General features: G+C 37.6%; 1 protein-coding gene across 6 annotated transcripts in view; it reads left to right on the top strand.

Moving 5' to 3' along the window:
- ZBTB46 (zinc finger and BTB domain containing 46) overlaps positions 1 to 26,858 on the top strand; it is a 114,096-nt gene that overhangs the window by 5,269 nt on the left and 81,969 nt on the right. For all 6 annotated transcript variants that reach the window (XM_048819400.2, XM_048819396.2, XM_048819399.2 and 3 more), the window contains 2 exons: positions 2,926 to 3,058; positions 24,845 to 25,814. In XM_048819400.2, coding sequence (XP_048675357.1) covers positions 24,878 to 25,814 — 937 coding nt within the window. In that variant the 5' untranslated portion in view covers positions 2,926 to 3,058; positions 24,845 to 24,877. The remainder of the gene's footprint in view (positions 1 to 2,925; positions 3,059 to 24,844; positions 25,815 to 26,858) is intronic.

Here is a 26,858-nt window from a genome sequence, read left to right as displayed (position 1 = left end):
CAGCAAAGAAGTCTAAAATATTCTACACATACAGTTACTCACTGGTGTATGTGCTGAAATATGCTTAGTAACTAGAATGGCAGGGTATATGTGCCAAGAATTTAGCTACTGACTGTACTTAGCAAACTGAGCAGGGGTTCACATACTGAGGAATAGTTATAATTGAGAGTAGTTCCACACATACCCAGTTACCTTTCACAATTTTTTATGTTATTACTAAAGCTCTTTGGATATAAATGATCTGCTTTGTTCCATCCAAGCCAGTCTTCTCTTTGTCACAAGTTGAGCAATGTAGAGTCCGGAAAACATACCAGAATAGGCAGTTGATCTTTCGTCCATTAACTGCTCTTGGTGCTTGATATCAGATGCTTGAGGAGAAGATGCAAAATCTTAATTGTGCAGTACTATAGCATGGGGAGAAACTTCTTCCTGACCCTGGCTGGCTGAAGCATGAGGATTGATTAGTGTGTGTGTGTCTGTGTGGTACTTGAGAAAAAGCTCTCCCAATACCAGCTAATTTGGGGACTAAACCAGATAGCCTGGATGAAAAATACTTGTGCTGCCACACCCTTCAGAACTATGCCCCCGATGTTTTAAATAATGAAATGGTTGTGAACTGTGTTGTCAAACAGTTTTCTATTTACAATTTTTAAAAAAAATCTTAACTTACTATCACCATATTCTTCTTGGTTTCATTCCGTTTCCTTTTTTTTTGTGATAGGTTATTGGATTTAGATTAGGTTTATACACCCCCCAAAAAATAAAAATAAAAATAGAAAGGGATATTTGTCTATGATAAGTTACCATAAATAACAAAAACAGATCATCCACAAAACACCAAACATGGTGTATTTAATTCTGCAGTGTTTTCTCTTTTTCTTTTATCATCCTTGACTTTCTTATAACTTCCTTAACTTATGTTAAATTCTCTACCTCAACTTTTACATTTTGTTTTTCTCCCATGTCTCCTGCAAAAGCCTTCTCAATTCCATACTTCTCTTCTCTAATGTCTCATAATTCTTCCTCTTTCTTTCACCCACCCCTTTTCACATTGAGCTTGGAAACTTTGTCAGACATCCCATAGTGAGTGTACTAAACCAAACAGCCAAAAAACAATAAGAAGGGTGAGGAGATCTCACTCTTTAGGAGCAATACCCGGTGAGATACAGTCTCTAATGCTGAGATTGCTGCTAGGGTGCTTGCTCTTCTTTGACCTGCTTTTGGGGGCTTGACATACTTCTCAAGCATCCTATAAGGTATCCTGCTTTTCAGATGCTTTATTTGCTAATTTCTGTTTTTTCCTCTGTGATGCAAGCCCCAGTGGTGTGAGCACTGTTGGAGCTGTTGTTCTGTCTCTGCTACATAGGTTACAGTCTGAGGGAGCAGAGATGTGGCAGGATGAGAGCTATATATAAGCAGTATTCCTGTGGCATGGGGGTGAGGGAAGGATATGGAGAGAAGGGAGGGGAATGAATAGAGATGGGAGGACACGAGGAAATGAATTAGAAGGCAAGTACAAAGGGAATGCAGAGAGAGGGGATGAGAGGAGAAATAATAAGTAGAAAATTGTGTTCTACATTGTATTCTCACACTGAAGCATTTTGAAGTCAAGAGGTTTATAGATCATGGTAACTTCTAATGTCACAAAAGACTGATTTAATTAGTGGGCTGTGAGGGAGGATGCCATCCAGACATAAGTATCAGCAGTGTTATCAAGTGGAATACAGAGGTTCTGGCTAAGTAATTTTTGTGTTTGTTTAAGTTTTGTGTTGGTGTAAAAAAAAAAAAAGCCGCTTCTTTAAGTTCAGTTAGGTATTGGTTGTACTTCTTTTCATATCCTTGCTATTTTTTCAGAAGGTTCTCAGGTTGCTAAAGGGCAGCAGTTAATTTAGTGTCCTTGTGCAGTGCTTTCCTGTAACTGTGATTTGGTCTAAATGGAAGAAGGATTCAATAGGTCTGGGAATAGAACCCATGTCTCCTACAGACTTCCTGTATTGTACTGAACAGATCATTTTAATCTTTGTCAACTAAGTTGCCTTCGCAAAATCTCCATTTTAGAGAGATCTCATGGGCGGGCAGATGTTAGGTAAGACTATTGAGGTGCTTGGATGGATGGTGTAAATGAAATGCAAAGTATAACAACACCAAAGTAAATGCTTCACAATACATTTTTAAAAATTTTCACATTACCGGTACTTACCTTGGGACGTATTGTTTGTTGAGACTATTAGGCAGCTTCCTTCACTGTAATTCTGAGTGCTAGAAGTGCGAGGTTTTTGTACTGTAGATTTTTCCTTTGCCTGATTACTGTAGTAACTGTATTCTGTTTTATTATAATATCAATGTCTTTTTAAATACCTTTCTTTGGCAGTGCATCACACTTCAGATAGAAGGAACTTCTATATAACATAGAGGCCACTTCTTTAAAATTATAAAGATTCAGTTCCTGTATTGAAAGGGGCTTGGAAGCATTGAATTCAGGATTTCTTTGATGATGAGTTCTGCTGACCACATTAATTTATTAATCTAGTAATCTATTAATAGTATACAATCCTTAATTAAGACCGGAATGAGTATTTTTAGAATAATCAGTATTTTAAAATCAACTTAATAAAGTTTGCTTCCTATGCAGCTGATTTTAGACATTTTTTATGAAATTTTTCAGGAATATTTCTCTTCATGAGATGGTAAATATATTAGTATTTTGAATGATTTAACAGGTATACCAGTTTAAAGTATATGCATTCTTTCTATTATTAAATAATAACTTTTAGTTTACTTATTAGACAACTTCCAGGCTTGGCTTTTTTTAATTGTTGCCTGTAAGAACGTGGAAGTCACAGTGTGTAATACCTGATTTAAAACTTACTGACTTTTACATTTCTTAAAATTAAGATTATTTTTTCTTCTCTTCTTCCTTCCCAGTTACAGGGCAGTTGATGAACCTTCCAAAGCCTGTTATCAGAAACGCTTTCCCTCTGTTCATTAAAACATGTATGGTGTACCATGACACCTCGTGGCATTTATCTTTACTAAAGAAAACAATTTTCAACTATTGGTAAGTTCTGAACACTTGAGAGAGTTGCTTTTTGGTTTGTGTGTGGTGGGGGAAAGCATTACCTTGAGGACTTTGAATTATCTTTAAATTTAAACTTAACACTGACAGTGAAGGTTAATTTGAAAACCTAACACAGAATTAAAACCTGACGTAAATTTGTTTGGCTACTGTACTGTTCCTACCTTCTGGTTTGGTCACCTTCATTAATCCTGATCGGTCTGTTATTCTCTCTGAGTGTATGAGAAGCAGGAAGAAAGAATATCACAAGACTCAAAACAGAAAAACATTTAGGGGTGATGCAAAAACAGGAAAGGTAGGAGCTTCACTGCTTTTACTGTTCCTATTCTACTCAGCCTCAGTTCTGTGAAGCCTAGAGTCTATGGTCAGGTGCAAACAAGAATTAGCAGTGACTGGCCATAACAACAGAGTGGAAATTTGTGTACTTTTGTATTTAGAAAAAACAGCTGTGGTTCCTCAAACTTTCTGAGACTTGCTGAAATAGCATGGCTTTAATATCCTGTCATTAAAGAAGTTGGTATTGTTGATCTAAAAATTGATCCTCTTCTTTAAGGGAGCTAGTCTGTGACTAATAACTGTACAGAACACAGCTCTTGGAACGTGGGCATGTGAGTTTCAGAAAGTGGCTAGCCCTTTTAAGAGAGAGTGCACCTGGGACTGGGGAATATACTGAAAATTATCTTGTTATGATGGAGTTACAGCACACAAACTAAATTTAGAACAAGGTAGAGTAAAGAATTATAATTAAAACTTAAATGTCTTAAGAGTACTGAATAGCATGTTTTCTTCATAATGTTTTATAGCGGGGAGATATGTGATTCATTGTTATGTTTTACTTGTTATTCAAGAAGATGGAGTTAACAAATAAATATACTGTCATATATAAGATTAAACACCTCATGCCATTAACCCCACTTTGCCCCCCCCCACCCAAAAAAAAAAAAAAAGGTGGCTGAAATAGTCATCTCTTCATCTATAAACTAAGTTCCTTATCCTAGAAACTGTACTCCATTGGCTTCAGTGGGACTACTCACACTACATAAAGTTACTCATGTGCATGATGAGTCTTTGCAAGATCAGGACCTATGTTTTGAAGAGACCTCCCAGACCTAAAATGTTTTCCTTGTCACAGCATACAGAAAATAAATCCGTGTAAAATAAATAGAAACTGCTGAATAACACCTTTTAGTGTAAAAGCTGGAATTCCTAATTTGCTTAATCTATTCTAAACTGTAAATTGGTGGAGGTGTATGAGACAGTTTCTCATAGGTAGCTAGCTCTTTAATCTTGTCTGGAATCTGAATCGCCCTGTTGAGGTAAGAATTCTGTTAACAAGAATTAAAATTTAATTGTAAGGTTGTTTTAATAATCCACATAGAACAATATATTCATATACAGTCCCATACAGAATGCATGTTGTTGGACAGGCAGCATGGTTTAGAAGAATGAGCACAAATTATTATCCTAGGGTGAAATGTTGGCTTCCATTTAAGTCAGTGGGAGTTTTGCCTTAATTTCAGTGGGGCCAGGATTTTACTCTTGGTTTTGCCACGCATTGTATGGCCTTTGGTAAACCATTTAAACTCTGCTGTAATTTCTAAATGTGTAAAATGATAATATCCTCAGAGGATTATTGAAGACTAATGTGTGCAAAGGACTATGTAAGTTGTAAATATTACGTTGAATTAACCATTTTAATATTGGTCAATTTTTCTGTACACAAATCAACCATTATATGAATGTAAAAGAATTTATGTAGTGTTATCTTTTTAAATCGTGTAACTAAAAAAGAACATATACAGACACTGCTCTGTGTGTGTGAGGGAGTGGGGCACCAGTGTACCAAACAGTTTTACTTCTGTAGTCACAACCTATTAAAACTTATTGGGAAGTCTGTCTTTTGACATATAATGTGTGTGTATGTTTGGACTGTCTTGAATTTCTTTGATCTTTAAGTCTAGGAATATGGTATCATCTAATAAAATCTGGCAGTTGGTTCGATATTTGCAGGAGGGCATCCTCCCCGAAATTCTGTTGTTGACTGTTAGAGAAACTCTGAATTTTACTTCAGGTTTAAGGTTAACGTCATTGTTTTATCAATTAAATGGGACAGATTGGTGTCTTTAGGACCACAAATGTCTCTCTTTAAAACAGCATTTAGAATTAAGAGTATCTTTAAAAAATTGCAAAACAAAAATATCCTTTTCCAAGGAGTTTAAAATATGTGAACTCTAAAATTTGATTCTGTACGTTTTTAAGGGTAACACTGCTGCATAATTACCATTGTGCAATCACATGGCTTGTAGATCTTGGAATTGTGTTCATAAACTCTAGCGCCTTCTACATTGGTGGACTAGGTAGCATATTTAGTCCATCAGCTGATAGCTGGGTGTTCAACACTTGTTAGCTGTAAGGCTTGACTGAGAGAGTTTCAGAATTTGTATCACTGTTTTATTTATTTTCTTACTAATTTTAATAATTTTTTATCAGAATTATCTTTCTCATACAAGAGTTGTAGGAATAATATACCAGTAATATACAAACAGCTCAGAGAGCTGATATGCCTGTGCTGCTCTAGAATGTTTTATGTTCTCGACTGTTGTAGGAGAAACATGAAACCTTGAATTCTGCTTGTGACTATTAAGAGGAAAGTGGGTTTATTCTAAAATTTACTTAGATGGTAAAAACGTACACAGTTGTTTACAATATTTTTTTCTTTAACTTTTCTTTCAGCTAACTTTTAATTAAAGAATACAAACCTGTGTGCTCCTGTTGTAAAGTTTAAACTGTTGTTGCCTAATTTATCTTGCATTTCAATCTGCCACGGAACATCATGCTGTCAGGTTTTCCCTCAAAGCCATTAAGGATAAGGGCTTGTCTTCACTATGAGCTAAATCAGCACCGCTGCAATCAATGCAGCAGGCATCGATTTCATAGAATCATATAACTGGAAGGGACTCGAGAGGTCATCTAGTCCAGTCCCCTGCACTCAAGGCAGGACTAAGTATTATTTAGACCATCCCTGACAGGTATTTGTCTAACCTGCTCTTAAAAATCCCCAATGATGGAGATTCCACAACCTCCCTAGGCAATTTATTCCAGTGCTTAACATCTCTGACAGTTAGGAATGTCCAACCTAAACCGCCCTTGCTGCAATTTAAGCCTATTGCTTCTTGTTCTTTTTAGCAGGTCTGGTGAAAACATAAGTTGATGGGAGAGCTCTCTCCCCTCGCCTTCAGTACTCCACCTCCCTGAGAGGCCGAAGTTATGTTGATGGCAGGAGAGTGTTTCCCGTTGACATAGCGTGACATAGACACCGCTGTAAGTTGATCTAAGCTATGTTGACTTAAGTTACATACCTTATGTAACTTAAATAGCATAACTTAGATAGACTTACCTTGTTATTGTAGACCAGGCCTAAATGCTCTACCATGCTTTTATTTTTGAAGTTTCTCGTTTTTCTCTGAAAACATGCCTTCACCTTCAACATTAGCCTGAACTAATAAACTAATATTTTAACAAGTTTTCACACTTTCTGGGTTTTTGTCCATCTGATAGTGTATGGCTTACCATTTTGTAGAATCTATTTGTTGGAGCGGGAGGATTCTGGATTGGTTTCAAGAGACTCAGTTGTAGCCAGATGGCCTTTGAGGACTTGAGGCATGCTCCTAGCTCTTGACAGCCAATTTGACCAGTATTTAAGGCTTGACCATCAAGGTTTGGGAGCACAGGGTGAAATCTGTATTGATTGCTCCCACTTATTTCAGTTCTGGCTGTTGGGGTTTGAATGTGTTTTTGTTTATCTCCACCATTGCAGTAGCATGGTCTAAAGAATATAAATATTTCTGGCCCATCAGACACCTTCAGCTCTCCTCCTAGAAGAGGTCGTCTTCTAACTGTAGACTCCACTGGTGTCTAAGCTCTCATCTTTTGCCATGTTTTGAGTTTCCTGACTTAATCTGCTCCATACAGGTTGAGAGTTTGAACCTGCTCTTTGAGTTAGAGTGCTTGGAAATAGCCTGACTGAATCAGTTGACTCCCTCCCTCATCCATTGATTTGTTAGAACATGTAAATATGCCAAGGGTGTAGTTGCTAACCATTCTTGTATTGATTGAATTGGGTGTCTTTCTGTGTTCTTGGACACTGTCTATCGTAAGAATTTCTAAAAGGAAAAAAATTTTCCTGCAGTAATGTCAGCGATGTCCTAATATTTTTGCAGCTTGAAATTAGTCAAAACCCAGTGCCGGAATTCAGTTGCATATTCCTCAACAGATTATGCTAATTATAGTTGCAGGCTCATTACACCATGACTATTGAGAAGAAATGGTCTAAATGGAAATGATCAACATTGAGAGGCCCAGGGCTATGACATCACCTGTTGTTTTTTATTTTACAAAGCAGTAGTTTTGAAAAGTTTCAGATTTGTTTACTTTGTCATTGTCTCATTAAGTATAAAATGCCCTTGATGCTACTTGCTATAGTTACCTTTCCTTTGAGTTTGGTAGAGTTTGTGATAGCGAAGATCTCTAAATGCAAAGCCTACAGATGTGGGATGGTCTTGGAAAGTAGGTTTATCAATCAGTGATATTTACATTCAGCTTACATACTAGATATTCACAGCCAAATGCAATTTTAGGTCTCAGTTCTACAAAGATCAGCTTAATTTACTGGTTCCATTGAAATCAAGGCATGTGTTTGGTCTTTGCAGGATCAGGCCTAAACTTATGAAGAAGGGAATGTTTGCCCCATCACCAGTGAGAACCTCTGTATCTAAAGTTAGTGCTTGCAGATTCCTGGGGAGACAAGGATACATCTTGAGTTTTTGTGTCTGCAGAGGAAGCAATTCTCTTTAAAGAGAAATTAGAAGCTGAAGGAAAAGGGGACAAAAGACATGCTGAACTCCCTCTGATGAATGTCTCTCCATCCTACATGTCCTAAGGATCCCTTAGTTATGAAAAGTTGTCCTACTTTTGTTTCACCACTGCTATTAATTGTTCTTGATACTTAAGTGGCTTATAAGCTGAACATTCTCTGCTTATGTAAAAATCTAATAAAAGTAAAACACAGCTTAAAATATGTCTTTTCATTGGAAATGAAGCCCCAAAGATCTCTGCCTTATCCATAATGTTCCTTACATTAGAAGACTGCTTTCTAGGGGTAGAGTTTGCAGGAGTAAAAATAAAGGCAAGTACCCATTCTGGTCCTTAACTCAATGTCTTCATTCTCTCTTATTTATAGGGACAAGATTGTATATTGGAGTGCCTTCATCATACTCTTTTGCAAGTCTTGTCTAGTTCTACAGTCCAAAGGTCCAATTTGTCCTTACAACAGACATCAGTCTATATTTGAAGGAATCTGGAATTCACAATTTTGATTTTTTTTTTCCTGGCCAAAAGGACTTCGTTTCTTTAATCAAATTAAGGTTGCTTACTTCTGTCTGACAACTTGTTTAGTCAAGCCTTACATTTGTGCTTTTAAACATTGTGCAAACTGAGTGTGTTTTTGAACATCCAGTATAAACACATTTTCTTGAAAACTTGTATTGGAAGTACTCTATCATCCATCTTATCCCTAAGATTCTCTTCTGTACGTTCCCCCCCGAAATACATCCTTACAGAAATAGTCTCTGCTTCTGGAGAGTGAGCTCTTCCATTGCTAGCTTGAGTAGCAGGAGAGTGACTGCTGGGAGTCATCGTCCATCAGTGCTTTCATTCTGCTGCTTTTTCTGACCCATTAAGTAGGTGCAGTAACCCAAGCATAGACACAATCCTCTTCTGTTTTTCTGTTGTCCGATTAATTTGTAGTAGTGTAAGAACATACCTATGCCTGGGTTCCTGTACATGTTATTTTCCCAGCATTCTCAACTAGATCCAAGTGAAATTGACAAGCATCCTGTGTCCTATTCTGCAAGTAGAAGAGTTGAAAGTGTGACCCAACCTAGCGGAGTTCGTTTGCACTGGAATTTAAAAAATGTCGGAATGCTGGGGGGTGGGGGGGCTGTGGGCATGGACAGGGGATAAGGGAAATAGAAACATGGGATGCATTCATTTAATTTTACGTGGTAGAATTTTGGACTGAGTTTCAGTTCTTCCTTAATCTGTTAGCTGAATTTGTTTTATCTTGATAACTGTGAGCAACACTTGAATTTTTTTGTCTATATTCCAGTTAAGCTTTTCCCCCAGGGGAGTATGGAATGTTAGGTTGTTCTTAGTATCGTGTATAATACATACAGTAATACAGGATGGGCAGGGATGGTATCCATAGCCTCTGTTTGCCAGAAGTTGGGAATGGACGACGGGTTGGATCACTTAATGATTATCTGTTCTGTTCATTCCCTCTGGGGCACCTGGCATTAGCCACTGTTGGAAGACAGGATACTGGGCTAGATAGACCTTTGGTCTGACCCAGTATGGCTGTTCTTATGTTATGGTAGCCTATTATTTATATGTCCTTAGTTTGTTTTTTTCACTCTCAAGGCTATGTGGTACTTAATTGTACACAGTCTAAATTGTTTGTACATTTTTTTGGTTAGTTTTTGTCCTAAAAAAAAATCTTTCTCCTGGATCGTGCTTTGGATTGATCAAAGAAATTTGTAATCTGTGTTTTTGTTGCTGTTTTCCTTCTGAGCAAAGGAAACAAAGTACCTTTGAGGAGGCAGAAGAGTTGTTGTTTGTCTCCAAGATTTTTCTGGGGGACAGTTCTGTAGACTTACCTTACACCTAGGAAGTGTGTTCTGCCTATCTCTTTTTATTCGGGACTAAAGTGTTATATAGCAGGTTTTTTTGTACCCTTTAATTTTAATTGGGTTAAATCTTAATCTTGGGACTACTCATATCGTAATGTTGACAGGATAGTCCTATAACTATTTGCTATTTTGAAGGACTGTTCTAACTTAACTGATGATCCCTCAGTTTTGGTAAGGCTGCTGCTATATCTGGAAGGCACACCTTTATGCCTAGGTATTGATGGCGTAAAATCAACAATTTTTGAATTGCTTAGAGTACATAGCACAGTGGAGATAAGATGAGTGCAGGGTTGTGCCCTTAAGGTTCTAACTTTCAGATACTAATTCAGTCTGAAAACTAAATAGTTTTTTCTCAGCTGTATTTTAAAATATCTCACATTATGATATTTGAGATAAAAAGTGTATTACTTGGGGGGAAAAACCTTACTTGGTTGAAGCAATAAATATTATCTTTGCAGTGACTGATTTAGCATTGAAATACTACTTTTGTGAAGTGTAGAAAGTTGGGTACTCTAAAGTTTAGAATTCATTGTGAAATTTAGAATAAGTGCTAAGATACTTTTTTCCATCAAAGATAATGTTGTGAAAAGTAAGATATTACAGTGGTGGCCACCTGAAACAGATGTACTTCAATGAAGTCCTCCTTCATTGTTGAACTTCCACAGGAAGTCCATTCTAATAAAACAAACAACCTCAAGTAACTGTCATTTTTACTGAGGTTTCTAGTTTAGGGTGGTATCTAATCAATTCTATATTAACGTTCAAAGAATATTTTAACAAGTGTTGGTACAATTGAAGGAGGCTACCCGATTTAGTGTTCTGAAGTCTGCAGCTTTGCTCCTGTTGTTTTATTTAGGAGATAAAGACTATTTTGTTGAGTGTGCAAAACAGTTTCTCATTTCACAAAAAGTGGATTAGAACATGTGAGCAAGATGGTCCATAAGCTTAGACTGAATGTTATTTTGTGTGTCAAATTGGGCTGTATTTTATTAACTTGTTAAAGAAGTAAACAAGACAATGCTAAGTACAGTAAATTGTTCACTAACTGATTACATTGACTTGGTTCCATTGTGTGTATCTGCAATTTACTAGAAAATTCTTGAATTTACAGTATCTGTAGAACTAGGTTCATTCTAGCAGTAATTTAGAGTTGTATTTTTAATACTTAGTTTCCGACCTAGCCTGTAAAAATGTGAGCAGTGTCATTCTGACCTATAGCTATAAATTGACATATGGCTAAGTAAAATTAAATCTGCTGAGATTTAAAAGCCCATACTTGATTTTACTATTGTGTAAGTGCATTTTTGTTTAGAAACAATCTCTATACTATTTTTGCAGTTTGTTTATTAATATGCTTTCAGTAGAATCAAATTACTATATTTGCACATTAGCTTGCGGAGAAAATATGTTCAGACTACAGTTTATTGTTTGTGTGGGGGGAGGATTTGTCAGAGTCCCTACAGATGAGCTTTCATGGTTCACTGGCCTCTTGGAAGGCACTGTTGTAGCAACCTTCCTTTATCAGAGTACCAGATTTTCCTCCCTCTGGAGGGTGTTATAGTAACTGATAGATCAATCAGAAAAGTCCTGTAGACTAGAGCAACTTTCTGTTTTGGAGATTGGGGATGCTGTCTCTGCAGTGTCCTTATTCCTTTGTTCCCTAGAAAGTGAGAGGCTGTACTTGGGGAAACTAACATGGTTGTTGGGCATATTAATGCAGAGCAGAGGTGGGATTTACCATATTTCAAAGTTCAGCCCGGTAAAATACTAAACCCTTTGAATGATATATCTAACACATGTTTTCTAAACCACTGGAAATGAGCTCTCCAAGCTATTTATCAATTAAAACTTCCTCTGTTCAGATTGGTTAGCAGAATAATTTATTCTCTTGTACCATAAAACTGGTATTAAAAAACTATAAATAGCTTGATATCCATAGTATCTGTTATATAACATTGTCAAAGTAGTAGACAATTGCAAAGCTTCTGTCTTTCTACAATGGATATTTAATTTTAGGATTACCAAAATTTGCAGCTATTTATTGGTGTATATCACCCTGACAGGGTTTGAGAGAGTGCCATTTATTTACTCCTGGTTTCTTTTCGTGGGATGTAGCTTTTTGCAAATTGAAAAATAGATCCTAATGGTCAAAGATATCACTAGCTCCAGTTAATTTTTTCAAAGGCTGTCAACCGATTAAAAAAAATTTATCGCAATGTTAATAAAATATCATTTATTTAAATATTTTGGCATGTTTTCCACTTTTTCAAATACTATATATTCAGTTTCAACGCAGAATACAAAATGTACAGTGATCACTTTATTTTTTATTATAAATATTTTCACTGTAAAAATAAGATAGTATTTTTCAGTTCACTTAATACATGTACTGTAGTGCAATCACTTTATCATGAAATTTGAATTTACGAATGTCAGATTATTCACCAAAACCCCCCTGCTTTCTAAAACAAAACAATGTCAAACTTTAGAGCCTACAAGTCCACTCAGTCCTACTTCTTGTTCAGCCAATCCCTGAGACAAACAAGTTTGTTTACATGTGCAGGAGCAGAGTGGATAAAAATCAATGATTGTTTTAAAATCGGATTTAAATCGGATTTTTTGATAAAATGCTTTTTGAGGAAAAAACCTATCTAAAGAAAGCGTTAATTAAGATACATTCTAGCTCAAAGATATCTCATCATAGAATAGGGATTATAAATTCTAATTCTATAGTATGAGACTATATTGATGTAATGTTTAAGGAAAGTTTTGTAAATGAGTTCCAATAGTTCATGGATTAGGGACCCAATCTTATGGGGTTCCAGGGGCTTCTGTATAGATTATTTAGGTTAATCTTTCTATCTATCCAATGGGACTCAGTGCTCAGTCTAGAAGATGCCGTCAGAGATGCTTAGTTTTGCAGTTCTCAAACTGTGAATTTGTGTCTCCAGAGATAATATGCTGGTTAACAGCAAAAATGTTTTAAAATAAATAAATATATAGAGGTGAGAAATAACGGACCTCAACCCTATTGTCCCTCTGCAAATTTGTGTACACAGAGTCAATCCCTTACCTCTCTCTAAAAGTGCAAAGTTTCAAAAAGTTCAATGAATAGAAGATTGCTGGGGGCGGAAAAGAAGGCTGGAGATAAATGTGGGAAGGGAGGGGACAGGCAGTAGAAACAAAAGTGAAACTGTTTGAGCAGCATATTCCAGAAAACTTGAGGTCTTTCTGAGTGTAGCCTTCATTGATTTGAGATCTACCATACCATTCTCTCACTAGAAGGGAAAACTATAATGGCAGCAAGCCGTAAGAGAGACCCAGTTTGGGAATAAGAACCATTCAAGAAATGTTTGCTGATGATGAAATAAAGTCACACCAGTGAACTGGTGGAAGTCACTTAAGCACTTGGATTCAGAGACAGTTGAAGTGATAATCTCACTTTTAACAGCAGTAGCTTCTTCTGATGGTGTAGAAAGAATATTTTCTTCCTTTGGACTAATTCATTCCAAATTGAGAAATCGTTTGGGACCTGAAAAAGCAGGAAAGCTTGTTTTTCTTTTCCAGATTATGAACAAACAGGAAAATGAAGGTGAAGATGACTGAGTTAGCTGCAGAAGCCAATATTTTAAGTTCCTCATGTTGACCTGGCTGATGTAGTCAATTTAATTTTTGTTTTTTTAAAAAAATATTTCATTTAACTGTTTTAGTTAAAAACAATTTTAACAAAAACAAACCTGATTTTAAAAAACTTGAATGTTTAAATTCAAAAATTCATATGTTTGTTTTGTTAAAATATTATGTTTGCTGTTGAAGAAAAAAATCCAGAATACATAGCATTATTGTTTTTAGTTAAATAAAACAATTTTAAATGTCTGTCTGATAATGTTCTCTTCCTAATACAGCATGGCAAGAAAATCCTCCAAATATTGATTAACCTGTTGAATTGGAGCTAGTTCATCTCCCAATGACTTCAATAAATATTTGCTTCAATTCCCTTCAGTAAATAAAATAACCAAATAATCATTCATTTTCTGATATACCTGTAAAACTAATCTGAAAAGTTTTAAAAATATATCATGTGTACCTTCTAAAAATGAAACCTACATCTATCTGAGTTGTGAAGAATATGTATTAAGGTTATAACAACCAACAAGAATGCACGTCTGTGTAGAAATCTATGATTAAATAGAGTCTTCCTGACTAGTGATTTAAATCATGATTTAAATCAAATCCACTCTGTGCAGGAGTCAGTGCTGCCCACTTCTTGTTTACAGTGTCACCTGAAAGGGAGAATAGGCGTTCACATGGCACTGTTTTAGCTGGTGTTGCAAGATATTTATGTGCCAGATGTGCTAAAGATTCATATGTCCCTTCATGCTTCAACCACCATTCCAGACGACATGCATCCATGCTGATGATGGGTTCTGCTCAATAGCGATCCAAAGCAGTGCAGACTGACGCTTGTTTGTTTTTCATCATCTGAGTTAGATGCCATCAGCAGAAAGTTGATTTTCTTTTTTGGTAGTTTGGGTTCTGTATTTTCTGCATCGAAGTGTTGCTTTTTTAAGACTTCTAGAAGCATACTCCACACCTTGTCCCTCTCAGATTTTGGAGGGCACTTCAGATTCTTAAACCTTGGGTTGAGTGCGGTAGCTATCTTTAGAAATCTCATATTAGTACCTTCTTTGCATTTTGTCAAATCTGCAGTGAAAGTGTTCTGAAAACGAACAACATGCTGGGTCAGCATCCGAGACTGCTATGAAATGAAATATATGGCAGAATGCGGGTAAAGCACAGAGCAGGAGACCTACAATTCTCCCCCAAGAAGTTCAGTTGCAAGTTTAATTAATGCATTATTTTTTTAACGAGCGTCATCAGCAGGGATCAGCATACACTTCCGGAATGGTGGCCAAAGCATGAAGGGGCATACAAATGTTGGGCATACAAATGTTTAGTATATCTGGCATGTAAATGCCTTGCAACGCCAGCTACAAAAGTGCCGTGCAAACACCTGTTCTCACTTTCAGGTGACATTGTGAATAAGAAGCAGGCAGCAGTATCTCCCGTAAATGTAAACAAACTTGTTTGTCTTAGCAAGTGGCTGAACAAGAAGTAGGACTGGGTGGAGTTGTAGGCTCTAAAGTTTTACATTGTTTTGGTTTTTTGAGTGCAGTTATGTAACAAAGAAGCTACATTTGTGAGTTGCACTTTCACGATGAAGAGATTGCACGACAGTACTTGTATGAGGTGAATGCTATTTCTTTTGTTTATCGTTTTTACAGTGCAACTATTCGTAATAAAAATAATATAAAATGAGCACTGTACACTTGGAATTCTGTGTTGTAATTGAAATCAATATATTTGAAAATGTAGAAAAATATCCAAAATATTCAATAGGTATTCTGTTTAATGGCGCAATTAAAACAGCGATTAATCACGATTAATTTTTTTGAGTTAATCGCATGGGTTAACGGCGATTAATTGACAGCCCTAATTTTTTCACTTCCTGAACCAACAGGAGACTTGTAGTCACACATCCTACACACATCTCTTGAGTTGTGGGAGAGGACCCTTGCATACCTGCTATGGGGGGAACTCTTTTGTCCTTTGGCAGCACAGTGATTCTTTGGGGAATTGCCCAAATTGCAGTATTAGTTTTAGGTATAGTTCGAGGGCTGCCCTAACCTGACTCCCATGTGCACACAAAACTCTTTAGATTGAGTGAAGTGGTGATTTAAACTCTAGCTAGCTGGCCAGTCAGGACAGGAGTTGTGGGTTGAGCTAGTAATGAAGTGGGAGCTCAGCTATTCTGTGCTGTTAATACATTCTGTGCAGCTCAAAAACTTTGCGGTGTGACTGCTGTCATGTGATGTAGGCTAATTTGAGTGCAGTTAACATGGGCTAACACTGCAATGAAGGTAAGCAGTGGGTTGGTTGTTAGTATCTTATGTAACTACCATAGGAAATTGGACAGACTGTTGTAGATGGAGGTCTGGGTTGGTGGTGCCCTACTTTTTCAACCTCGGTTCATACCACATTAATGGATATTTTATAAATGTGGTGTTGATATCATTTTTTTTTTTTTTTTTTTTGAGGAAGCTCTGTATCTGTTAAAAGAAAAGGAGTACTTGTGACATCTTAGAGACTAACAAATTTATTTGAGCATAAGCTTTCGTGAGCTACAGCTCGCTTCATCAGATGCATAAGGTGGAAAATACAGTGGGGAGATTTTATATAAACAGAGAACATAAAACAATGGGTTTTACCCTACAGACTGTAACAAGAGTGATCAGGAAAGGTGAGCTATTACCAGCAGGAGAACCGGGGGGGGGGGGGGGGATAAGGAGGGGCACCTTTTGTAGTGATAATCAAGGTGGGCCATTTCCAGCAGTTGACAAGAACAGTAGGAGGGGAAATAACAAGGGGAAATAGTTTTACTTTGTGTAATGACCCATCCACTCTCAGGCTTTATTCAAGCCTAAGTTAATTGTATTCAGTTGGCAAATTAATTTCAATTCAGCAGTCTCTCATTGGAGTCTGGTTTTGAAGATTTTTGTTGTTGAAGAATTGCCACCTTTAGGTCTGTAATCGAGTGACCAAAGAAATTGGAGTGTTCTCCAACTGGTTTTTGAATGTTATAATTCTTGACATCTGATTTGTGTCCATTTATTCTTTTACGTGGAGACTGTCTGGTTTGGCCAATGTACATGGCAGAGGGGCATTGCTGGCACATGATGGCATATATTACATTGGTAGATGTGCAGGTGAACGAGCCTCTGATAGTGTGGCTGATGTGATTAGGCCCTATGATGGTGTCCCCTGAATAGATATGTGGACACAGTTGGCAACGGGCTTTGTTGCAAGGATAGGTTCCTGGGTTAGTGTTTTTGGTGTGTGGTTGCTGGAGAGTATTTCCTTCAGGTTGGGGGGCTGTCTGTAAGCAAGGACTGGCCTGTCTCCCAAGATCTGTGAGAGTGATGGGTCATCCTTCAGGATAGGTTGTAGATCCTTGACGATGCGCTGGAGAGGTTTTAGTTGGGGGCTGAAGGTGATGGCTAGTGGCGCTCTGTTATTTTCTTTGTTGGGCCTGTCCTGGAGTAGGTAACTTCTGGGTACTCTTCTGGCTCTGTGTATATAAAATCTCCCCACTGTATTTTCTACTGTATGCATCCGATGAAGGAGCTGTAGCTCACAAAAGCTTATGCTGAGATAAATTTGTTAGTCTCTAAGGTGCCGCAAGTACTCCTTTGCTTTTTGCGGATACAGACTAACACGGCTGCCGCTCTGAAATCTGTATCTGTTGTGACCCCAATGAATACTTTCCAAGTAGGAAACTATACAGCACTTTAAACTTGGATACATTCTGTTTGAAGTTTTTCCTAAAGGCTGGAAATTTCCATGTGATAGTTGTGTATTGGAAATGGGTTGTGTAAAGTAAAATTCAGTGGAATTAAGGAGGAATACACAGCAATGCTCAAATAGAATTTATGAAACTAAAATTTTAGTGACATCACATGACATACTGGTGAAAGGATCTGGATAGACGCATTATCCAAGAGAAATGGGATTTGATCTGGAAAAGAGGATCAGCAATCTCAATCTGAGATTTAGATTAAGATGTTTTTTCAAGGGTACCTAATATTGGTCAGGTTAATATATATAGAGGGCAGGGGGGGGAGGGGGGACTGAATGGCGATAAGTGCTGAAGAAATTGTGGAGTGAGTGGAGATTTGTGCATATATGGTGGACATGTCCAGTCATTAGAGAGTATTTGGATGCAGCTTATTACACTACCACAATTGTTGGATATTTATTACCAAATGATTCTTTGGTAATCCTCCTGGGCTTTCTAGCAGAAATGGTCACACACAAGGAAGTGAAGAATTAATCTCTCATCTGCTAGTAGCTGCAAGGCTACTGGTAGCCTTGGAAAAAGATAAATAGTCCAACACTAGAGGAATCATTCAAAAATGTGGGAGGTGATGGTTATGGAACAATTGACACACCAATTGTGTACCCAACAATATAGACGGAGGACAAATAGTTACTTAGCTATTTGGTTTCCATTTATTCAGTACCTGGAGTATACTTTCCAATTTTTTCGAATATTAACAATTGATAGATCTGTCTGTTTTTGTTAAATGTGTAATCAGACGTTTCACTCAGTTTTATAAAATCACCAAAACATCATGTTATAAAGTAGTATGAAGATGCTCACTCTGTAATATGGTAACACCTTATTTAATCATCAGATCTCTATTTTATTACTGTAAGTTTCTCGAAAGCTCATTGTTGTAATGGTTGTTTTGTCTCCTGATATTTACATGGCAAGGATTTGTAAACAGGTTAACTTCCTAAATAAATATAGTTTCAGAAAATATTTTTAATGACATCAGTAATTATATAAGTAGATAATACTGTTGTGTAATGAGTGAAATATTGGTAACAGAATGTGTCTGCCAAAAAAGCCAGTACAGCTCTTACTTACATTTTGCTTTCGATAACGGTGCAGACTGTTCTGATCCAAAACTAGAACTTGTCTGTTCTTGGTATTCTATTTTTTGACTGAGATATAGGCTAAATCTTAAATCATGTACTCTCTCCAAACTCAGCAACTCTTCATACTTCTCACTTGCTTTCTTTAAAGGCTGCTTCCTTATGTGTTTTTGGGTATCTTGACATGAAGCTAGATATACTAAAGTTTGGTTATAGATGGATCCTGTTTGTAAAATGAGGCTTTAATCTCTGATAACCAAAGACTGTGTGTGCGCTTAACTTTGTTACATACTGACTTTCGTGGGACTACTAACAATGTGTAAAGTTATGCACACATGCAAGTATTTGAAATTTGGGACAAAATTATAAAAAGTAAGACATCTTTGAAATATGCAGGATACAAGTAAAGGCTTAGTGAAGAATAAATGAATGATGACTTCATATGGATGACTTCATATTAAACAAAAATAGATACATTTTCAAGAGTCTTACTAACATTAGACTTTGGAGAATTAAAGCATGTCAGAGAGATCGGTAGAGGACTGTGTGTGTGTGTGTGTGAGAGAGAGAGAGAGACAGAGATGTGGAGACAATAGAGTAAATGTTTCAAAATATAGAACTAAAACCCCTCGTGAAGCAAAGTTAGAGTAATGCTAATCCATACACTTTATAGTAAAACTTTCAAGTTTGTTAATTTGAGACCTGAATTTTAATACCCCGATGCCATGTTTCTTTAATTTTGTTCATCTATTAATGACTCTCTTATAGTTAGTGAAATCATTCCAGAAGTTGTCACTTATTTATTATTTTATTTTTTGAAATCTTTCATCTGTGTTAGTAGAAATGTATTTGGCACATGTATGACTTCATCTAGTAAATATTTTCATTTAAAAAAACCTGTCATTTTCTTCAAAACTAGGACTTTTCATATTAAATATTTCTATTTAACTCTTTCAGAAGCCACATTACATTTAAATACTAACAGGAACTCCGGCCTAAATAATCCAATCTGAGTTAATTGAAATCTTATTCAGAGTATTAAAAAGAGCTTTCATAAGCTCACATTTTAATATTTTTGTCTATGTGATGATCCATTTTTATAAAATTGACTTCTACTCCCCAGTTTATTTTTCTTTAGTCTCAGGTGCTTCCATTAGTAGTTGGAGGGGCTACATTTCTATAGAACTCCTTCCATTATTTCTCATAAATAGCTATATCTAATCACAAAGTAGGGTAGAAAACCAAAACCACAAAGCAGTGTGTAAAACTGGAACACGGGAGAGGAGGATTTTGAAGCTTACTGAATTAACTACTAGCAAATTGCCTTAAATTTAACTTGAGCTAATTCCCTACTGGTCCTTGACATAAAACGGATGCTCTAGTTTGACATGGGTAGACAAAAAACTAACTAACTCTTCTGAATTTGAGGCATATTTAATTTCTCCCCCAAAGACCTCTTATATAAAAAGTACAATGATGTTTTATAAAAGGTGAATGTGGAACAAAGCATATAAGGTGACAGGTTCTGTGACACACAGATCAAGTAATTTATAACTGTTTCTCTCAGATTGGAAGATGTTGAACTTCACTAGTCAAACTGAACACAAATATTCTTATTATTGCGCACAAATTTGAAGGTGACAGATAATGTGGAATTCTCTTGTTGCGATAGCCACTAGTCTTCACAAATAGTAGTTTCATCACCTTGCCAATTGATGGCAGAAAGTATTTTTTTGTGTCCTCCTGGCTTTCAGTCTCCAGACTCTCTTCAGTTTAGGGAGGCAGGAATGAGAAATTCAGTCTCTTTCCAGTAGTGAGGTGTTCTGTTTTTCTTTTGTAGCTATTCTGCCAGTTTCAGATTTACTGTTGAGTGATTTTTGTTAGTCTCCAAGCTAGCGTGCTCCCCTTCCCTCAAGTAAATGAATCTAAGAACCCAAAGACTAGAAAATTCTCAACATGCAGTACATTTTTGCATCAAACATGAGCAACTTGTCTTCATTTTCAAGGATCTTCATGGCCTGTCTCCACCCTACCTGTCATGTCATTCTCTATTGAGAAGTTGACTCCCGCCTCTGATTGGTTGCTGATGCCACCCTCCATTGCCTACTTATTAAACTTTTAAACAAGCACTTTCATGTTTTCTCCTGTGCTGTCCATCACGCTTGAGAGGAGTGCCCCCATAAACATCTGCAAAGTTATCGAATGATGCTCCTTCAAAACTGTCCTTAAACTTTTATTTTTCCATGATACCTAGAAAAAGTTGATAGCACATCAGTGGTCTAACTGCTGAGGACATTGTCTGTTATGCTGACCAATATTGTCTCATTGTTTTGTTTTACTCTATTTTGTCTATTGTGTTATCCTTAGATTGTAACCTGTGTGGGACAGGTCTTTTTGTTCGTGTTTGTTCTACCACAGTGGGATGTTGGTCCATGACTAAGGCTTTTAGGTGCTACAGTAATAAAACTACAGTGCTTTTCCAGTAAGCCACCTTTCATGGTCCTGCAGAGTCTCATTTCCAGTACTCTTACCACTCTTATACTTAATATTTTAGTAGAGCATGAACTCAGAGCAGAATAATTGAGAGCCCCCACTTTCTTTGGGCCAATCCACACTCCAAACTGGTTTTAGTTCTCATGCAGTCTGCCTCTATCGTGTCTGACAATGCCACAGCTACTTACTGCCAGCCCTCCTCCTCAAGATACCTGGCAGATTTGCATGGCCTACGTTCCAAAGAGCCTGCCCCATAGGGAAACATTTTGGGGGAGAGTCCAGAGTTTCACCCCCCAAATGTATCCTCCAGCCTTCTGCTTCCTCTTTAGTGCCCTTAGAAATATGGGCAAGCAAACTAGGATCATCCAACTCCTGCCCTTCTTTGGTTAGTGATTCTTTCATCCTGCCCAGAGGCTGCATCTTCTGCCAAGGTCTTGGTGAGTGGGAAGGAAGGTGATACTTGGTCCTTTATTGCTAGGCTCTAGAATCTAGTAAGAATATACTGAACAGGAAATAGCCAAATCCAGTGAGACGCTCTCCTCATCCAGTGAGGCTAGCAAGTGCTCTGTCCGTAAGGACAAGGCTAATAAAGATTGATTCAGGTTAGCTCCAGGGGCTCAGTCTCAAAAGGATCTAGTTAAAGAAGCCCTGCTTGAATTTAAAACAAACAAACAAACAAAAAAAACCTAAGAAAGGCACCAGGAGATTCACATCACAAGCTTGCACAGATTCCTTTATCCTAGCCATCTTCAGTCTAGACACTTACACTGATTTCATCACTGTGGTACAAATGGCTTTTCTCTGTTGGAAGATAACTAGTAATGAGATGTATATCCAGAAGGCAGACAACACACAAAGAAAAAACATACATATAGTCAAAGTAAGCTGAGGGAAACACAAGTAGTGGCAGAGGTCTTCCTTATCAAATGCTAAGGAAATTCTCTGAACTTCAGATAGAAGGCATTGAAGAAGAAACCCACAAAAGGCTGTTGCTGCCTAAATTCTTCAAGATGGATGAAAATGTTGCTAAATATGCTTGATATTATCCATAGCAAAATGAGGAACAGTAACTCCAAGGGGAGCCTGTTTCCAACCAAGTCCAAGAAGTTGCTCCTTTTCATGTAAACTTTCATGTTGGAATGAGAACACCAAAAGGAAAGAAGACAAATATATAAAAAACCTGTTCACTTCATAACTGAGATTTCTTGCATCTTCCTTTGAATGAATGCATGGATGATGGACCACTCATCTGATCCTATATGGTGGTTCCAATTTCCCAAAAGGCAAAAAGACTTCTACAGCCTCTAAAAGTAGATGCACTAGTGGCTTCTTTAATCAAAAATACTGTCCTTCCATCTGAGAAGGGGGCTTTCAGGAGCCCACTGGTGCAAAATTATGGAGCTGTGGCAGTCAAATCCTCAATCATAGTATTTCTAACAATTTTTTCCTTTCAAGTCCAAACATTGGAAGAACTGATTTTCAAATGTTCTCTCACTTTGGTGAGAGAAGACTGTCTGTCTGTCTGATGCTTGTATAGGGTCTTAAGGCTATGTCTACGCTACCCCTGGATCGATGCTCCGGTGATCAATGCACAGGGGGTCAATTTAGTGGGTCTACTGAAGACCCGCTAACTCAATGGCAGTTCACTGTCCGGTCGACCCCGGTACTCCACTGGGAACAAGAGGAGCAAGATAAGTCAACGGGAGAGTGTCTCCCGTCTACCCCTAAGTCGACCTAAGCTGCGTCAACTCCAGCTATGTTCTTCACGTAGCTGGAGTTGTGAAACTTAAGTTGACTTACCGCAGTAGTGTAGACGTGGGCTAAGATTTGTGGCATGGGTAATGGCTTCCAGTGCAATCTTCAGGACCCCTATATCCTGAGGACTACTGGTTGAACCTGGAAATTTACCTGCAGTGATGTCATCCAGATATTCTGCAGGTACATAGCATCAGCCTCTTCTAATTTGCACCAAAAAGTCTAGCCCTCTTATGGGTTTTGTTTTCCCTGGTACTTCTTTAAAAGAGCTTCTGGTTACTCCCAAGGAAGAGGATAGATATTCCCAAGGAGGAAAATCTAGGGCTTACTCCATCTGGAATTTAAACACCAAAAATAACACATGGCTACCAGTTCTACCTGTCCAAGGATTCCTCCTCCCTTGGAAGAGGCTACTGTTTTCAACTGTCACTGGTCAAAGAAGATACTATGCCATGGAATTCTCACATTCCTGTGGAGACCGTTATCTTCTTGCAGACCTCAAGGAACCTCTGCAGACAGAGCAATGTGTGAAACAGTAGCTCACCTTCTGAAGTTTGACGTCATCAGAGAGGTCCCTCAAATGGAGAGGTCTTACAGTATACTATTGATCTTCTTTTTTTTCTCTCTCTCTCCTTTTTTTCCTGAAGATTTTGGGTTCAGATTCTGTCACTCTAAGACAGAGGTGACTTATTTAATGCTATATGGAAACCATATGTGGATTATGTTCATGCTGATATTGGAGTATTTAAAAATAATAATTAAATAGTAGTTTATCACTTCACTTGTGAATTTGATCCTACTTGCGTTATGGAAAAAATGTTAACCTTAACACATCTTGTTTTATGAATTTCTTTAGAAGAAACAAGTTAGAACATTTAGCAGCTTTAAGAGGGAAGACTTCTGCTGGCAGTTAAGAAAAAAACCAACAAAACAAAACTGTACATTTAAATTAAAGATTGTCAGGGAATATATATTGATGTTGGCAACGCTAGTAGCGTCATCCAGGCTTGGCAGGAATCTGCTGTAAGGGTCTTCTGAATTGGTGGGTAAAAGTCCAAGTCTGATGCAAAAGATACTGTTTTGGAAGTCAGAGAATCCTTACTATGCATACATCCACAGTATTTGGTGAACAAATAGTGTTTTAGGGGCCCTTGATTGAAAAAAGGGTGATTATATAGAGACTAAATCAAATCCATTCCATTCAAAAAATATGCCTGGCAAATAAATTTATCGTGACACTAAAAATGGTACAGACTAACACGGCTGCTACTCTGAAACCTGTAAAAATGTTTTGATCGTAAATAGAAAACGAGTTAAAGTTCAGGTGAAATTAAGTTCATAGTCTTTATACATTAAAACTTTTCTTGATTGAGTGGGGATTTAAAATTTTCCGAAATGTGGTTTCAGATCTGATTTTTCTCTGACACTGTAACGGCATTATAGCCCCAAAGCAACAATATAGCAAAGTAAATGGCTAGTTTCAATTGACTTTTACTGTTTGAGGATTTAGAGTATTTAGCGTGCTATACATAAGTTGGGCTTTTCCCCCCTAAGGAAATACTACTGCTACAGGATACTATTCAGTGGTTTGCATCCATTAGCATAGTTTCAACTCTAGTTCTTATTTATCAAGTCTTAAATGATAAAAACTGACAGGTATTTTACCAGGACCATTTCAGTAACACAAAGCTTGTCTACAGCACTAACATGTTGCACATTAATTGGACCATGTTGACTGCTGGTGTGCACTAAAGATTCCCTAGTGTTCTCTGACTTAGTGCTGCTTGAAACAGTACTATGTTAAAGCATACTAGGGAACCTTTAGTGCACACCAGCAGGGTATTCACGCAACAATTAATGCAAAACATGTTACTGCACTTTAGAAATCATACCTCCCATAGTGTGCATTATCCCACTGTGTGTACAAGCCCTTACTGACAAGCTTTTTCACCATAATCCTGTGTTAATTTAAAGTATAATCAGTGGTACATGTAAAATAATGTCTGAGATGTTCCTGTATATTAGGGAGTTGAACTTCCACTCTGATTTCTCTTAATAATGTGAATTATTTGAATACTAGCATCATGGTTAAGATTAATCACATAAGGAACACACAATCTGTGCTAGGAAATAATTTTTGTTTTATGATGACAAGATAATCCTCGAAGAGCATTTAGTGTGGTGCAGTTTCAGTTCCTTTCACCAGTGCTATTGACAAAATACATTTTTACATTTGTTTTGCATTTTGAGGTAATGCTTTCCTTTCTCCCTCCAGAGTCTGTGGACGAGGAAACACAAAGATTCCCAAATGAATAACCGAAAGGAAGATATGGAGATTGCCTCCCATTACCGTCATCTGCTTCGTGAGCTCAATGAGCAGAGACAGCATGGCATCCTCTGTGATGTTTGCATTATAGTGGAGGGGAAGATCTTTAAGGCTCACAAAAATGTCCTGCTCGGGAGCAGCCGCTACTTCAAGACTCTTTACTGCCAAGTACAGAAGACATCTGACCAGGCCACAGTCACTCATTTAGACATTGTAACTGCACAGGGCTTTAAAGCCATTATTGACTTCATGTATTCTGCACACTTAGCACTGACGAGCAGAAATGTCATTGAGGTGATGTCAGCTGCTAGCTATCTCCAGATGACTGATATTGTACAAGCTTGTCACAATTTCATAAAGGCAGCTCTTGACATAAGTATAAAGTCTGATGCCTCAGATGATCTTGTTGATTATGAACTTGGGGCCGCTTCCAGCAGTAGTACAGATGCTTTGATTTCAGCAGTGGTGGCTGGTAGGAGTATTTCTCCGTGGTTAGCTCGACGAACAAGTCCCGCGAACTCTTCTGGAGATTCGGCCATTGCTAGCTGTCATGAAGGAGGGAGCAGTTATGGAAAAGAGGATCAGGAACCAAAAACAGATAGCCATGATGACATTTCATCCCAGTCTCTTTGGTCCAGTGACATGGGCTATGGGTCATTGCGTATCAAAGAGGAGCAAATTTCACCATCTCACTATGGAGGGAATGAATTGCGTTCTGCCAAGGATAGTGCAATACAGAACACTTTCTCAGAACAAGGAGCAGGGGATGGCTGGCAACCCACTGGACGCAGAAAGAACAGAAAAAATAAAGAAACTGTGCGTCATATTACACAGCAAGTAGAGACTGACAGCAGGGCAAGCTCTCCAGTGCCATCTTTTTTATCTGCCTCAGGATGGCCATACAACAGTCGTGACCCAAGTAAGGTTTTGTTTTGGTTTTTTTTCTTTTGATTTTCAGCAATGAGCAGCTGTAGTAATGCAAATATAGATAGTATTTTGCTTATAGCACACTTCTCATTCACTGAAATAAAAATATTATGAACTTCTGGGGATTGATAATGGAATATAGAACCTTTTTATCTTTAGGTTATTTATCCAAACTTATCCCTGGATAGTAGAGAACTGAAGTCATAGTCATCTCATAGGTATTAATTTGCGAATAAAATAGTGGCTTAAGTCAGGTCCTTGATGTACAATTGTCTGTCACCAAAACTGCCATTCTTACTAGCAGTGTTGGTAAAGGATTGAAACGGGACTTGACCACCTGCTAGATTAATCATTTCAGGTCAGGGTTGAGGAGCACTGGTTGTATAGAGCAAGGAGTCTTTTTTAATTGCTACTGCATGTGCTCTAATCTCTGCATCTTAATGAGACTACTGTTTCTAACACTGCCTTCTGGTATCTACAGGAGTGCCAATTTCACTCATATGGCCTGCTTAGATCACTCCTCAATGGAGGAACAGCTATGGTGTTGACAGAGGGGGCGATTAAGGACAACATAGCATCCATGTTCCTCCTTAATCAAATGTCAGCCAAGTGTTTAGTGGCTTTAAGAATGGAATCCTCATGTCATTTCATGGTTTAGACCATCTATTGGTTTATTATGAATATCTGCAGTCTTTCAGATGAGCAGGTTTAAATGCATTGCAAGGGAGACAAATACACTCTTCGCCTCTTTTGAATTTTCATCAGTGTTTTTCTTTTAAAATAATATGAAAATTGTCCAGCTACATTCACTTTATCCACCAGTTATTTAGGTTCAAGAATAAATATTTGCCTGTCAAAGTTATGGCTGAGATTTTCAAAGGAGCCTGAGCGTGTTAAGTGCCCAACTGCAGTTGAATTTCAATGAGTACAAGGTGCTCAACTCCCTTGGCCTTCTTTGGAAATCCCAGCCTGTCATGAGTTATTAACAAAATCTGTTATGGCATGCTGGTACATAAAGTCAGGAAAGGGGGGAGAG

Source organism: Caretta caretta, chromosome 13 (genome assembly GCF_965140235.1).
Source record: "Caretta caretta isolate rCarCar2 chromosome 13, rCarCar1.hap1, whole genome shotgun sequence".
Lineage (NCBI taxonomy): Eukaryota > Metazoa > Chordata > Testudines > Cheloniidae > Caretta > Caretta caretta.
The sequence above is the reverse complement of the archived record's forward strand: the minus strand, read 5'-3'. Positions and strand labels throughout refer to the sequence as shown.